General features: G+C 34.3%; 1 protein-coding gene across 2 annotated transcripts in view; it reads right to left on the reverse strand.

The window, feature by feature from the left end:
* LOC131157285 (kelch repeat-containing protein At3g27220) overlaps nt 1–13,926 on the reverse strand; it is a 56,200-nt gene extending 42,274 nt beyond the window's left edge. The window contains exons 1-4 of one of the 2 annotated variants that reach the window (XM_058111310.1): nt 13,125–13,926; nt 8,546–8,734; nt 5,682–5,911; nt 960–1,130 (exon numbers count right to left, since the gene is read on the reverse strand). In XM_058111310.1, the coding sequence (XP_057967293.1) occupies nt 960–1,130; nt 5,682–5,911; nt 8,546–8,734; nt 13,125–13,337 (803 nt within the window). In that variant the 5' untranslated portion in view covers nt 13,338–13,926. The remainder of the gene's footprint in view (nt 1–959; nt 1,131–5,681; nt 5,912–8,545; nt 8,735–13,124) is intronic. The other variant, XM_058111312.1, reaches the window with a different exon arrangement.
* Nucleotides 13,927–16,936: the final 3,010 nt, after the last annotated feature.

Raw genomic sequence — 16,936 nt, forward strand, 5'->3', positions numbered from 1 at the left:
ACCCCCTATTCCCCACACCTAATCCTTTAACCAACCCTCTATCAACCGCCCTATCCATCATCCAATTTAAAACATCAAGTACGAACAAAAAGGGAGCTAACGGGTAAGAGCAGCAACATTTTGGATTACTCCACCACTTACAGAACAAATTAAAAAGTAATAAAGAATATTATATTTTTGCCCCCATTATTGTAATAATACTTGCAACAAAATTGAAAACTGTAATAATATTGGAGGGGCGTTAAAAGGGCAAACATCATATATTTCGAAATTTTCCTTTGATGCAATGGGCAAATAAGTAAAATATTTGTCAACAGCCATAGTCCCTCCAACCTTACACATGTCTTTGCCCCTACTCAAACTGAAACACCATAGCATGACAATCCAAATGTAAAAGGTTAAAACTTGAAAGTACTCATTCTAACAAAATCAATGAATCCCTCTAAAACAAATATTAAAATGAAAGACCGCTTCATCAATGATTTTTTAAAAATATGTGCAAAAACACCAAACATTGGTTAGAGCTTCTTGGGACATTAAGCAAAAAAAATATTTCCCTTCTCTTTTTTACACTTCATGGATGTGTAAGGCAGGACGGTTGATCAAGAGGGGAAAGATGAAGGATATTTGTGTTTCCCACTTATAATTTGCAGATGGAACCAATCCTTTTTGCAAGATGACTTGCAAAGTATGTCCATGTGCCATGTGTTAAGTCTCTAGGTTTCCTTTACGAGCAAGGCTCCATATCTTACTAAAAATAACACAACACGTGTTAATGCAAGCTTTCTCTAAAAGTACCATGTTGTAAAGAAATTGAGAATAAGTAAAAAGAAATTGGAAAATTTAGGACCATGAATAGTTTTAAAAAGTTGTAAAACTCTTTATCTTCATTCGGCATAAGAGTGGAATTTTCACTGCTAATGACATAATTATTTCTGAGAAAACAACAGACCACAAACCTATGAGGTCCTCCACGGGGAATAGGTATCTCAGCCCACCACTCCTTTTCTAATGCTCTGCCATTCTTCACTGCAAGACTCCAATGGTCGACCGCCGGTGTATGTCGATTCTCCTTGCTGCCACCCATCACATGGAGTCTACCTCTCCAAAGTTGAGTAGCCGGTGCATATCTGAAATAATGAAATTAAAACTTTTCATCTAAAGTGTGAAGTGAGAAAATTTTTCATAGCATGAATTACTTCAGCCAAAAAACTTTACAGGCATTAATGAAATGCTTCCAGGGGCAAACATCACCAGCTCACACCCATAGCAACGGGGCTTGTTTCAAGTTAACAACCAGCATCATACTGCTTTAATCTCTAGTAAGACTGCAGATTCATTATTTGAGGATTATAAAACGAAATTAAAATGCCAGTTCAAAAAGGGATTAGACCAGACTGGGAGAAACTTGAGCCAACAGTTCTACTTAGTAAACTCCTAAACACCAGCAGCACCAACCTTTTATAATGGAGAATTCAAAAACCAAGCAACTTTTTTACCTTAGAACAGCATAAAAACAAAAAATATCAAGCTCAGATGAAGAAAACATGGTTAATAAAATTACAAATTCAATACAAGCATACAGAAACTTTGAACTTGAATGGCCCAAGCTTTGTATATTTAACGTTGCTTCAATTCCATTAAGGAACCACTCAACCCAAAAGCTTACGTTATTATGTTTTGGGCCAGCAATGCATCTCCAGCCCTGACACCCCAAAAGTGCACCTAGGTTGCACATGGAGAGGTAACAAACAATAAATAACACCCATTATAGGAATACGATCACTTTTAACAAAGAAAGGATAAATTCAGGCAACATTGCAACAAGAATACAATCGAGGACTTCATGGCAACCACGACTCTAAAACCATGTGAAGCAACAACTTGACCAAAAAGCGTAACCTGTAGGTCCTTAGCCAACAATGTAATCAAGAATTCAAGCCTTAGCAAAATCCACTTACTTTCTCCTTAACTTCAACTTGGTGGAGGAGTTGATCCCTATGTAATAATCTTAAGGAAGCTGGACTTGGGATCCAGAAGTGGATAATGTCCCTATATAGAAGCAGCGGTAGGAGTGAAGCCATCTGTTGACCACAACCCCTCACCACTAATAATTCAGCAGCATCCCCTCTATTTAGCCATAGGTCTTACGTCATCTTCGACTTCCTCATACAAGTGTTGGGAAAAGAATGACTAACACCTATTATAGGGAATAAATGAATAAGATCATTTTTAACAAAAAAGAGATAACTGTAGGCAACATTGCAACAAGAATACAATCTAGGACCTCCTGGCAACCACAACTCTAAAACAATGAAAAACAACAACTTGACCCAAAAGCTTAATCTATAGGTACTTGGCCAACTATGTATATCAAGCATTCAACCCGTAACAAACACTTTTATCTTACTTCCTCCTTGGAACTTCAATTTAATGGAGGATCCCTATAGTATAATCTTTAGGAAGCTAGAGTTGGGATCTTTAAGTAGATATCTCCCTACATAGAGGTGGTGATGGCAGCAGCAGTGAAGCCATCTGTCACACTGCCTCTCTTCACCACTTTTTTTTATAGCAAAAGAAATTTCAATAATAGGGAAAGAATTTACAAGGAAGAAAAATAAATCTCCCAGAGAACATATCTTGACAACTTATAAATTTATAATTCTGCAACACCGCTCTATTTGGCTATGGTTTTCCTTAATCTTGGACTTCCTTACATGCGTGTTGGGAAAAGAATATGATATTGTAAGGCCACAAGCTTGTGGCACAGTACTATTTTTGCAGTCATTTTGTGTGTTTGGTTGAAGAGAAATGTGCAGGTTTTTAAGGGGCAGTTCTTGCCTCTGCAGCTGCTTTGGGAGTGGAGAGGTTTTTCTTGCTTCTTTCTTGTCTTGTGCTACTGGCTTCTTCAAGGGAGTACATCTCTCGCATGGTCATCCATAGCTGTCAAATACAATTCCCAATTCTTATCAATTAGAATCTAGTATGTGAATTCAAGCTGAAACAAGCGAGAATTGACCATGAATCATGCTTTCTCGATTTGAATCTTACAATTCACAATTCAATTCTTACAATTCCCAATTAGTGAGCACTCATGTTACACCCAGATCCCAAAGATAGAATTGGTTCCCAGTCAAACTGCACTATTTAAAAACCTACAAGTTAATTTTTTCTTCTATAATTCAAAAAGTTCTTAAAAACTTTCCAATGATCACTAAAACTAATTACACAAGAAGGTTTTGGGAAGCTTATCAAGGAGAGGTCGTCAACTCTCCATTTTGAAGGCTTTGCAAGCTTTGCGCTGACTTCTAAGTTGAAAGAGATTAAACGAAAATTCAACGGTGGAATAAGAACACCTTCAGAAATATCCATATCAAGAAAGATACCATCTAGAGGAAAAAATTCTAGAATTGGACATCAAAGAAATTTCTTGGGGCCTAAATGATGAAGACAAAACCAAAAGGATCCTTTAGAGAAAAGAACCATCCAGGATCATAGCTATGGACAAAATATATTGGAGACAAAAACCTAGGTCCTTATGGCACAAGGAGGGGCACCTTAGTACCAATTTCTTCCATAATACAGCCAAAATTCACCTCTACAGCTCTATGGCTTGAAAATCGTTTCAATAAAGGTCAACTCCTTCGTGCTCTAAGAGATCGCAATGCACATAAAGCTCCAGGCCTTGGCAGCTTTACCATCACTTTTCCCGAGCAAACTGGAATGTTCTCAAAGCTGATGTTATGAAGGTCTTCAGGGAGATTTGGGGACAGCATGTATTCGACCTTGGCTGCTTTGATCCCTAAGAAGTTAACATCAGAGATTTTCCCCCCATAAGTTTGGTGGGAAGTTTCACAAGCTTTCACAGAAGGTTCATGCCTCATGACTAAAAAAGCAATCCTGGAACCATTGGGTCTTCCCACGCTACCATGTTAGATTACCACTTTACCTAAAAGCTTAAGCTGTTAGGTTGTGGGTCAACAATCAACAATGTATATCAGGCCTTAAAGCTCCCCCATGCATGCTGCCCAATAGCACAAAGAATGATAAACAACCGATAAACAAAACCCATTATAGGGAATATAAGCCTTAATAAACAAACAATAAACACAGGCAACAAGACTAGAACCCAGTTGATGGGAAGTTTTCACAAGCTTTCACAGATGGTTCATGCCTCATGACTAAAAAAACAATCCTGGAACCATTGGATCTTGCTACACTACCATGTTAGATTACCATTTTACCTAAAAGCGTAATCTGTTAGGTTGTGGACCAACAATCAACAATGCATATCAAGCCTTAACACTCCCCTGTGCGTGCAGCCTAATAGCACGTGGAGTGATAAACAACCAATAAAAAAAACCCATTATAGGGAATATAACCCTTAATAAACAAACAATAAACACAGGCAACACTACTAGAATCCAGGAGCTCCGAGCAACCATGGCCCTGATACCATGTTGAGATATTGAGTAAAACTAAAGACCTAATCACGATGATAGGTCTTTCCCTCTATTTATTATATATGTCAAGTACATATATAATACCCTTACTAACTCACACCTAATAACAAAACACAAGAACATACTAATAATGCTAAATGACCAATTAAAATCATTAACAGCAGCAACTTGGTGACTTGGAAGAGTAAGAAGCTACGCTTCTTGCGAGATCATGGCACATATTATCTGTGAATTAATTTGGTTGAACAATGTGGGAAGAGCTTATGCGTCAACATTCATAGCCCATTGTTTGTATTTCTGTAGAATGAGTTTTCCTGGACAAAATACACTGAAGTTGATTTGTCATTTTTTTCCCAAAAAGCTTATGCAGAAGTCATTAAAACTACTAATGTGAAGTCTAAATATCAAAAAGCTTATTTGTTTACCAAGTCCTTGGGAGGGGGGGGGGGTGGATCCAGGTTCAGTTCATTACTTCATTTTACATGTGTTACTCACGTACATGTTACCGTGTCAGCAAGGGTATAAAATCAGCCTTTGTGATATATGAGGTATATTATAATAATGAAAAAAAAAAGGCAGACCTAACTAGTTTGTTGGTTCTCTAGTGAACAAATTTCTTCATCATTATTTAACTAAAAGCATAACCAAGATTAAGTAAAATCATCAATCAAGGTTCATATAGTTGACTAATACCATTAGAAAAAGCTCTTTGGAGTCGAGTTGTTTAGCATAATTATGACTTTAGGTTTACCTTGTTTTCTCCTTTTTGTATCTCTTTGTATGTCAGACAAAGTCAATCATATATTAGAAAGTAGAAACTATAAAGAATGCTTCAAAACAAGATTACAAAAAGCAATTTCAAAATGTGAAACCCACCCAAGAATAGCAATAGGCTTGAGGATTGATTAGTCAAAGTGCCCGCATACAAAAATGTTTTAAACACAATATAAAAGTAATGTTCTGCCACTAAATTTATTGTAGATTAGAAAAAAAGAATGTAAAAATAGCCAATCATCTAATATAAGGGCATATGATGAGATAAGTTATAATTCAATTCTTACCCAGCAAAAGATAAAAAGATCAACACTCAAGATTCATCAGTTCTCTTTTTGGGAGGGATGGAATAGGAGGGTGGATAGGGGATAGGAAGTTTAACAAAAATCTCTACAAGGCAAAATACATAATTATGTTTATGCTTATCTTGATTAAGACAGATACCTAGGGAATGGTAAAGGAGGCAGGTCCCCCCATTTTTTCGTCTCAGTATCCAGAACAAATGTGCGTGCCGTGGGCCCTCTACATTGTGGACCATATTGTCCTGTGACTACATAGATGTATCTCCCATCAGTTGCCATTCCTAAATGTGAATGGGCCATTTCTTTTGGCATATCAAACCTCCCTCCCCATTTATTATCCGTAAAATTGTAAATATCAACGTGAGAATGCACCTATGAGATAAGAGACAAAAAAACAGAAAATATTAAGCCCGTAGTTTTATATAATTCACAGCCAAAGAAAATAGATCCATTAATCAAAAAGAGCAATTCAAGTATATACATAAACCATGAAATACGATTAAATAACATTCCCTGCACAGGTTAGTAGCTTCCTCAAAGAAAAGTCAAATTAACCTGCACAGCTGCACTAGATGTGTCTTGATGTGCTAATCTGATAAGATGAATCATAGATAATATGAACCTAAACAAAGCTGATAAAGCTCTAATCAATAATTAATGTCTGGTTAATCACTTGATGCCAATCTAATCCCCAAGAAAAGAAGTAACTGAAATAATGAAGCAACCTGCATTACCAGCTATTAAATTATTTTGAGATGCACCAAAATTATTCTAAACAATCTAAGCCCTATGTTTGGAGAGGTCTTGGATTTGGATTTGTATTGGATTTGGAGATGTAATATTAAATTGTATTGAAATTTGTCCAAATCCACCCAAATCCAAATCCAAGATCCGAAATTCATGCTTACAAATGCAGTGTAAATGTAGTTCAAGAATAAACTAAAGCATTTAAACACTTTCCTTCTGCTTTCTCTTTCGGTGGCTGTCCAAATCTCAACATTTATCCCCGATCTCAAAAAATAGGAAACCTAATTATCAAACTCCTTCAAATATTTTATAAGTATGCAAAATTGAAATTTTTTCAAGAACTTCAAATTTGAATATTGGAAACTCAGAATCTAGAAGTAGGTCAAGGTTAAACGAAAGCATTTAAACACTTCCTGCTGCTTTCTCTCTCTCTATGGCTCTCCAAATCTCACCATTTATCTGTGACCTCAAAATATGAAAATACAGGAAACCTAATTATCAAACTACTTCACTTTTTTTTTTTTTTATAGCATAACAGCAAATTTCATTGATAGATTGAGAATTAAGAATCCCCCCATAGAAAATCTTTGACAAACCAGAATGAAAATATAAAAATCACAGCAAAAGAAAGAAAAAGGAAATAAACATAAAACCAGTTACCCTTAATTAAGTCATCAGATAACGCCAATCTCACAGAATGCCTGTTGTTGTTTTTATATTTTTTAAAAAAGATAAAAATAAAGGGGAAAAAACAAAGAGGATAAGGCATCTCTAAAAAAAACCAACAGGAAAAGTGAAAATAAAAAAGATTTACATCAACACTGCCTTCCAATCCCTATGGATATCAGACAGCAAAAGACCCTCAAAAACCTCAAAAGATGTAAGCCCAAAAGGAAGCCCAAAAACGCAGTTTTTATGTTTTTTCCTGCAACTGTTCTAGTATTTTGCTGCTTCTTCCAGCATTTTTCTGCAATGTTTCTGTTTTTTTCACAATTTTTGAAGTTTTTATGTTCTTTTCTGCAATTTTTCCTCATTTTCACAGATTTTTTCTAGTTGAAATCTTTCTAGATTTTTGCCACAATTTTGTTGCAATTGTTCGCATTTTTCTGTTTTTTTTGGCTGCTTTTTTCCAGCAATTTTTTCCTGATTTTTTGCTGCAATTACTGGTTTTGCCACTGATTTTTTCTGCATTTTTTGGCACACTTTGACTGCATTTTTCTGTTGTTTTCTGAGTTTTTTTTTTTGCTGCACATACCTGCCACAGTTTTAATTTTTTCTTTTCAGGCAATTTTCTACTACTTTTATGATTTTTAATGCAACTTTCTGCTTTTTTCCTTCCAATTTTTCAGGTTTTTTGTGCTATTTTTGCAGCAATGGGTGAGTCTATGATTTTTATGAATTTCATACAGTAGTTTTTCTTGCAATTTTTGCCATTAGAATCATATTCATACATGGTTGCAAAAAGAAACAGATTGTTTAGATGATTTTAACAAATAATAGAGAAGCAAATAGTAGTCAAAAATATGAACAAAAACAAGCCTATTAGAATTTATTTCTAAGTTTTCTAATTTTAGGCGGGTAGTAAATAATCATGAATTGAACATTTTTTCCAATTTTTTAACCACGAAAGTAATTTTCATTTCAAACAAAAGGAACTTGTTTTCCTGGAAACAGATATATCAAAACTAAAAAAAGAAACAAAAAAACTTAATTCCTGCAACTGAACAGGCCCAAAAGTTGCCACTTCCTATTGTAACTGGGATTTTTTTTTCTTTTTCCTTTTTTGTGGGCTGATGAGGGGAGTTGTCTTTTGGAAGGATTTTGTCTTCAGAACCCAAAGTCTTTTAGAGGTGAAAAAAAGTCCAATTTTTTCTTGGAGTGGTGCTAACTTTGCAGTTAATTGGCGTATTTGGTGTGTTTTCCAAATTTGTTCTTCGAATGGCATCTGGTGTGTTTTTTTAACAAATGTAATAACAAGTAACATCAATCATCCAAAGCAGAGCATAAAACTGAAAACAAAAAATGTACAGTGCATTATTATAATAATAACAAAAACAAGAGCAACAATAATTGGCAGTGACAGATCAGAGCAGGATGCGGGGAGATACAGGGTTCAGATATTATCAAACACAAAAATAAAAATAATATTAGAATTGCAATTATGATTATTATAATTATAGTAAATGTCTTAAAATGAAACAAATCCATTAACACACTAGATTGTACTTCACCATTGAATGAGCTGGTCAAGATTCTCACATAATCAATGGTGCCATATCCAGCAAACACAAAGAGAAGATCTTTAATCTGTATTGCTGCCCCATCAAGACGTGGCACAGGAGCAGGTGCCATTATTTCCCATTGCACTTCTGGCGCAGGTAAATCAGCAAAAGTCGCTGATAAAACTCTGTTAAGGACAGGATCCTTTTTATCTTTAACAGTCACTTCCTGTAAACAATACAGAGATTAGATATTACCTTTCTAGACTACATCCTGGGAAACTGAAAAATCACCCGAAAACAAGCTGTTCCATTTTGTCAACAGTAGAAATAAAGTGAGCCCAGTTTATAAACTCCTTTTACCCATTCAAAGAATCTCACAATTTCAATGAAGAGGTGTCATTTTAAATTACCACAACTCTAATTTATCCCCATAAACATGTTGGTAAATTATTTTAAATGGAAAATATTTTCTTTTTTTCCTGCAATATCTCAAAACTAAAAGATTATGAGTTTTTTTCTTACAGGGAATGTAGGAGATCTCCCAAGCTAAAACACAAAAAAGAGAAGGAAAAAAAAAAAAAATCTGCCACAGGCCAGGTGCCAAGATGTGCTTAAATGGCAGACTATCTCAAAATATGTTATGTATCTATCTCAGCTTATGCAGCAACAATGATTCTTTAAAGAAAAAAAAAAGACACATTCATGTTGTCTCTGTGTTGAACATTCAGACACCTTACAAACACACATTTGCGACTTGAATGTGTTCAATTCCCACAATGACACAACTTGAAAACATATTTTTAGTTTTAGAAACTGCTCCAAAGCTTATTCTAAGAATTCTGTGTCACATCATTGTCCCACTCCCTAACAAACTATTATATGACTTTGTTTTTATTTTATTCATGAAACAAAATAATAACAACAACAAAACCAAGCCTTAATCCCACTAAGTGGGGTCGGCTATATGAATCTTTTTCCGCCAATTGATGCGATCATGGACCATTTCTTTTGATAAATTCAAGGATATTAAATCTTTACTTACTATCTCCTCCCAAGTTATTTTAAGTTTACCCCTACCCCTTCTACTACCCCTCACAGTATCTAAGTCACTCTTTCTCACAGGTGCACTATAAGGCCTACGTTGCAAGTGTCCATACCATCTGAGTTGTCCCTCCCTTATCTTCTATAGGAGCTACACTTAACTTACCACCAATATGTTCATTCCTTAATTTATCTTTCAATTTTATACCACTCATCCATCTAAGCATTCTCATCTCGACAACTTTTACTTTTTGGATATTATGTTTCTTCGTCGCCCAACATTCCGATCCATATAGCATAGTTGGTCTTATAGCTGTCCTATAAAACTTTCCTTTCAATTTTAAGGGTATTCTACAATCACATAGCACACTTGATGCACTTCTCCATTTTAACCAACCAGCTTTAACTCTATGCATTACATCATTTTCAATTTCTCCTTTAGCTTGCATAATAGATCCAAGGTATCGAAATCTACAAGTACTATTTATTTCTTCATCATCAAGTTTAACTTTGTCTCCAATATTCCTCCTATCATTACTAAAATTATATTTCATATATTTTGTTTTATTTCTACTTATCCTAAAGTCTCTAGATTCCAAAGCTTCTCTCCATAATTCTAACTCAGTCTCTACTCCGTCCCTAGTTTCGTCAATTAATACAATATCATCTGCAAACAACATACACCATGGAACCTCCTTTTGAATACTCTTAGTCAATTGGTCCATCACTAAAGCAACAAGATAAGGACTCAAAACAGATCCTTGATGTACACCTATGGCAATTGGAAATTCTCTAGTTTCTCCATCTATAGTCCTTACACTAGTCATTACTCTATCGTACATATCCTTAATGACATCGGTATACCTACAACATACACCTTTTTTTTCTAAAACCCACCATAGAACTTCCCTAGGTATCCTATCATATGCTTTCTCAAGGTCAATAAATATCATATGCAAGTCCCTCTTCTTTTCCTTAAACTTTTCCATTAATCTTCTTAAAAGATAAATAGCTTCTGTGGTAGATCTCCCAGGCATAAAACCAAATTGATTTTCTGAGATCTTCGTTTCTAACCTTAATCTTTGTTCAGCTACCCATTCCCATAGTTTCATCGTATGACTCATAAGTTTAATTCCACAATAGTTATTACCATTTTGAATATCTCCTTTATTTTTGTATATAGGTATTAAAGTGCTTTTCCTCCATTCATCTGGCATTTTCCTAGTTTTTACAATTGTATTAAAATAAAATTTACTCTTTAATAGAGATGTCATATTAAGAATTTATATATACACACCACCTTGTTTTGCAGCCAGGTCTCATGTATCATGTTTGTGCTTTATAAGCCTTAGACAACATTTGTATCAGATTTTTTAGATCTAAAATTCAATGTGAAGAAGTAGCCATTGAACTTGGAGATCAACCACCATTTTGCAAATCCTATGTAAAGATCAAAGCCCAAAAGGATACCAGCAGCCCAACCCTCTTAGTTTTTTAACATAATATGATTTGAAATGCTCGGTTTACATGTTTTCAGACCCAAAAGACTGCCAACACTTCATACTTCAAAGAAATCACCCAAGAAACTTAGCTAGTGAAAATAGAAACATTTTTCCCTAAAGACCGCCATAAATATCAGAACAATGCAACGGGAATTAAAAGAACATATGTCAAAATTCATTAAAATGTCATATGTTCAGCCAGACCTAAGACTCCACAAGTGACAAGTAGGGAAACTAACCAACAAAATTATCAGAGAAGAATCAGCAATTCAACACACTCTAATAACATCAAATAAAGAAACATTTCTTTGCCAATTCATAACATACGCCCACATGGACAGTCAGAATCTCAATCTTCTCTTAAATGGAATCTAAAGATCCTATTATTTCAGACTGTTCTTTCCTTATGCAAACCCCAAAATGCACATATCAACTCAAAAAAAGAATTGCTGCATAAGACTGTAACTCTAGGCCTTGAAATTCAGAATACGCATGAATCAAGAGCTCTAGAATTTATCTGTTGGAGCAGCCAAATCAAGTATTTTTATGCATTTCCAATATTTCTAAAACTATATGCAAAAAAGATATTGCAGTATAACATTGTGCCTCTCAGCCTTGAAACCCAGAAAGTGCAGAAAATAATAATCAAGAGCACCAAGATGTGCCTCACGGAAGGGCCAATCAACCTGCAAAAGAGGCACTGCAAAGAAAATACCTGAGGATAACGTTTGAAAATGTGATCTGGTGCTTCTCCATTACCTCTGCACATGGCAAATTTTTGTGTTTCTCCTACTTTATATGAGTTTGAAACTAGTACCTTAGGAGAGTTAAGCTCACATCTTAAATTAAGCCCCAATTTGGAACATCTTAAAAATAAGTACTTTTTTCAGAGAAGGACTTATATTAAGTACTTATGTCAATAAGTAGTGTTTGATTGACACTTAAATAAGTACTTATTTCAAAAAGTACTTTTCCAAACTACTTTTTTAAGGAAAATAAGTATTTTTGAAGAAGTATTTTCCTGAAAAAAGTACTCATCTAAAAAGGTGCTTATAATAAGTAATCTTAGATTTTTCAAATAATTAATTTTCCAGAAAAATACTTTTCCATAAGTGGTTCCAAATGATCTCACCTCACATCATCAAGCCAAAAGTATTAATTAAAATTCAAAGATTGAACATGCACAGTTCTTTCATAGAGACAAGAGTTGAGATGACTTTGAAGGATCATACAATGCTTTCAGGAAGTTTTTGAGGCAGCTAGGGCAGCTACGCTATATGGAGGGCAACTTAGAAAGCAACACACCCAAAAAGAAAAAAGTTTCCAAAATGAGAATGCTAAGCTGGATGAGTGGCATGACTCTATAAGATAAATTGAGGTATGAACACATTTGTGGTAAGTAAAGATGGTTTGGGCATTACCAACGTAAGTCGAAGAATGGACATAAGAAATGAGCAAACTAATGCCAGTGGCAGTAAAAGGGGAAGTGTAAGGACTAGAATAAGTTGGACCGACATAATGAGTAAGGACTTGACAGCCCTACATTTGTCAGACAAAATTGCCCTATATCATGCTCGTAAAAGACAATTCATGTAGCCAACTGTACCAAGTGGGATTATGGGAATTAATGCTTGATTGTTGTTGCGGTTGTAGCTTACCCACACGACAAATTTCATATTTATGATCCAATTTCCAAACTGAATTGTATCAAAATCTTTATTAATACTACTCAGTTAAAAAAATAAAAAAATAAGCTCTCGTTTTACACTAACTATGCTGCTAATAAATATGAACCTTTTTTTTTTTTTAACAATAATTACACTCCCAAGACGAATGTTTTACATTCTTATGCGGGCAATAAAAAGGATTTTTTTTTATTTCAATTGTATAAAATCAAAATACCATTTGAAGACTCCGAATTACAAATTTCCACATCTAATAAACTCAGTGAGCATTGCAGATTAATCAAAAAACATACATAGAAAAACAACTTAATTGGACCCATAACGAGTAAATTACAGAACTAGAAAAATCCAAAAAAAAATAGCCAAGTTGTCATTTGACGGAACTGACCTTTTGAGTTGGTTTTCGCACAACCTTTGGGGCAATTAGGTTTTTCTCGGAACTGTCGGCAGCCCAATTGGAGGCAAACGAGAGATAAGCAGACGAAAAATGAGAGGATGAAGCCCACAATACATCTGCAATGAAAGCTGCTGCAAGAAGCCCCGCGCATGAGAATATAATGAAGAATTTCCTGGAAGGGCGCTTGCTTGCCGGCCTCCCCATTTCTTCTAAAATCAAGAGAGAGAGAAGAGATCTACGGGGAGAAAATTAAGATAGGCAATTCTCGTTTAGTATCCCAACTACTCCGCAGCTGCTCTGCCTCATACCACGAGAGAGACAGAGAAAGAAAAGAAGAAGCGAAAGAATGTCAGCACCGACGGTCTGAGTCACAGATATCAGCTGCCATGCGGCAAGGCTGATGAGTCTGGATTCAATGCCGGATATGAGGTGTGATCCGAAGGGACTCACTCCAGATTCACTGGAATACTTGCTCCCCAGCCTCCGGCGTCGTCTCGTTCCGTCAAGTTTCCGGCGTTCTTGCACAATAAACAAAATGGGGACTTCGTCCTTGCTTGGAAAAGAATACAGGTGAAATCAGGGGATCGGGCAGAGACACAGGTGATGGATTATGCGGAATTGAAATAGGAAAACAGACAGATGCAAGAACAGGGAGAGGGAGGGAAGGAAGGAAGGAAACCAATAGAAAGGCAAGTCGGCTGGCAAAAGTTCTGCAAATTCCACTTTACAGACAGACATTTGGAAGAACATGCCAACGTCTTGTTTGTGAATTATAGCACTCAAAAAATACATTGACTTGGAAACAAAGTAATTTTAAAGGAAGTATGCCCTTTTCTTTTCTTTTTCTTTTTTTTCCCAAATTTGAAAGTAACAAAAATGAAAATGTAAGTCTTAAGTCTCACTAGATGGAGTCAGTTATATGAATCTTTTTTCACCAATTTATGTGATCATAGATCATTTCTTTTGATAAATTCAGAAAATCATTACTCATTATCTCTTTTCAAGTTATTTTAGGTCTATCACTATCCCTTCTATTGCCCTCATAGTAACTAACTCATTATTTTTCACTGAAGCACTATGTGACCTACATTATAAGTGTTTAGACCATTTAAGTCGTCTCTCCCTCATCTTCTATAGGAGTTACATCCAACTTATCACGAATATGGTCATTCATTAATTTATCTTTCAGTGTTACTCATCTATTTAAACATTCTCATCTCGACAACTTTTACTTTTTAGATATTCTATTTATTTGTTACCCAACATTACGATCCATATAACATAACTAGTGTTATAGATGTCCTATAAAACTTTGCTTTTAATTTTAAGGGTATTATACGATAACAAAGCACACTTGAAGCACTTCTCAATTTTAACCAACCCGGTTTAACTTTATGCATTACATCATCTTCAATTTCTCCTTCGACTTGCATAATAGATCCAAGGTATCGAAATCTATAAGTGTTTTTTTATTTTTTCATCATCAAGTTTAACTTTATCTCTAATATTCTTCTTATCATTACCAAAATTATATTTTATATATTTTGTCTTATTTCTACTCATCCTAAAGTCTTTAGATTCCAAAGCTTCTCTCTATAATTATAACTCATTCTCTACTTCATCCCTAGTGTCATTAATTAATACAATATCATCTACAAACAACATACACCATAAAACCTCCTTTTGAATACTCTTAGTCAGTAGGTTCATCACTAAAGCAAAAAGATGAGGGTTCAAAGCAAATCCTTAATGTACACCTATGATGATTGAAAATTCTCTAGTTTCTCCATCTATAGTCCTTACACTAGTCATTACTCCATTGTACATATCCTTAATGACATGAGTATACCTACCACATACACCCTTTTTTTCTAAATCCTACCATAAAACTTCCCTAGGTATCCTATCATATGCTTTCTTTAAATCAATAAATATCATATACAAGTCGCTCTTCTTTTCCCTAAACTTTTCCATTAAACTTCTTAAAAGATATATAACTTCTGTGGTAGATGCATAAAAACAAATTGATTTTCTAAGACCTTTGTTTCTAACCTTAATCTTTGTTCAATTACCCTTTCTTATAGTTTCATCATATGACTCATAAATTTAATTCCACGACAGTTATTACAATATTGAATATCTCCTTTATTTTTGTATACAGGTATTAAAGTATTTTTCCTCCATTCATCAGGCATTGTTTTAGTTATTATAAGTGTATTAAATAAATTAGTTAACTATATAATTTTGTTATCATCTAAGCATTTCCAAACTTCAATTAGGATGTTAACTGATCATATAGCTTTCCCATTTCTCATATTTTTTAGTGCAAACTTAACTTCGTTAACTCTAATTTTACAAATAAATCTTATATTTTTAGTCATTTCCTCAGTTGTCAAATCTAAGTTTAAGTCTTTTATTTGGTTTTCATTGAACAACTTACTAAGGTAATTTCATCATCTTTCTTTAATGTTCTTGTCCTTACCCAAAACAATATCATTCTCACTTTTTATACATTTTACATTTCATAAGTTCATACTCTTCCTTTCTTTAGATTTAGTAAGTTTAAATATATCTTTTTCTCCTTCTTTTGTATCTAATCTATCATACAAACTATTAAATTATCTATATTTAGCTTTGCTAATGGCCTTTTTTGCATCGTTTCTCGCCTCCTTATACTTTTCAAAGTTATCTCTGTTTCTATATTTTGGCCACATATTATACCAAATTCTTTTTATCTTTACGGCTTTTTGGACATTTTTATCCCACCACCAACTTTCTTTGCTATTCGAAAATCTTCCCATTGATTCACCTAAAATCTTTTTTACTATCTTTTTAATAGAGTTAGCTAATCTACTCCAAAAAGTATTTGTATTTATCTCATCCTCTATAATATAATCCTCATCTTTGATCATTTTATCTTTAAATTTTATTATATTTTTTCTTTTTAGGTTCCACCACCTAATTCTCTTACACTGGTTTATTTTATCATTTTTCTTCCATTTTTTAATACATATTGAGGATTTAGGTATACTCCCAAGAGGGGGGGTGAATTCGTTTTTAAAATATCTTTATAACTTTGTTTTACAAATTTCATTGTTAAGTATTAACCCAGCAAATTGATATTTAGCAATCAGACAAACAAAATAATATTGATCAACAATCCTTTGAAGTTTAGTCAACAATTAATCCAAGTTCAATCTTTTATGATGTTAAAGACCAGCTTGGCTAAATTCTTAGAGTGTCAATTATTCAAAATCAAATTTTTCTTAAACAATGGATAGTTACAATTCAAAGATTTGATTTTGTAAAGCCTTAAACTTTCCTTTAATTAATTAACAAAAATCAACCTTAGCTTGTGATATTCAAAATCAGTATTCAATATTACTTATTAATTTAAACCAACCAACAATCAATAAGATAATGTGCTGATTTCAAATATGAACCACACTTAGTAATTCAATAGCTTCCAATATGCAACAAGTATTTAATAATCATACACGCAGGTTATATACTTGCAGTACATTAAAGAGAGCAAGGAAGAAGAGTTGTAGACCATATTTTTACAAGGTTCGGCCATCAGCCTACGTCCTTGCCCCAAGCAACTGCTGTGAGGATTTTTCTTTCTAACTTTTTTACCAGGCAAAGTTATAACCCCTCTCCTTGTGAGTTGGAGATCCCTCTCTAATAAAAATACCCCTTCTTGCTTGGCAACAATCCAACAACCTTGGATCGTCAAGAAAACAAGAAACAAGAACAACTTTGGTTCGTACAAGAGAAACTCTCAGTTAGAGCAGATTTGTACA

The sequence above is a fragment of the Malania oleifera genome, chromosome 6 (genome assembly GCF_029873635.1).
Source record: "Malania oleifera isolate guangnan ecotype guangnan chromosome 6, ASM2987363v1, whole genome shotgun sequence".
In the NCBI taxonomy this organism is placed as follows: domain Eukaryota; kingdom Viridiplantae; phylum Streptophyta; class Magnoliopsida; order Santalales; family Ximeniaceae; genus Malania; species Malania oleifera.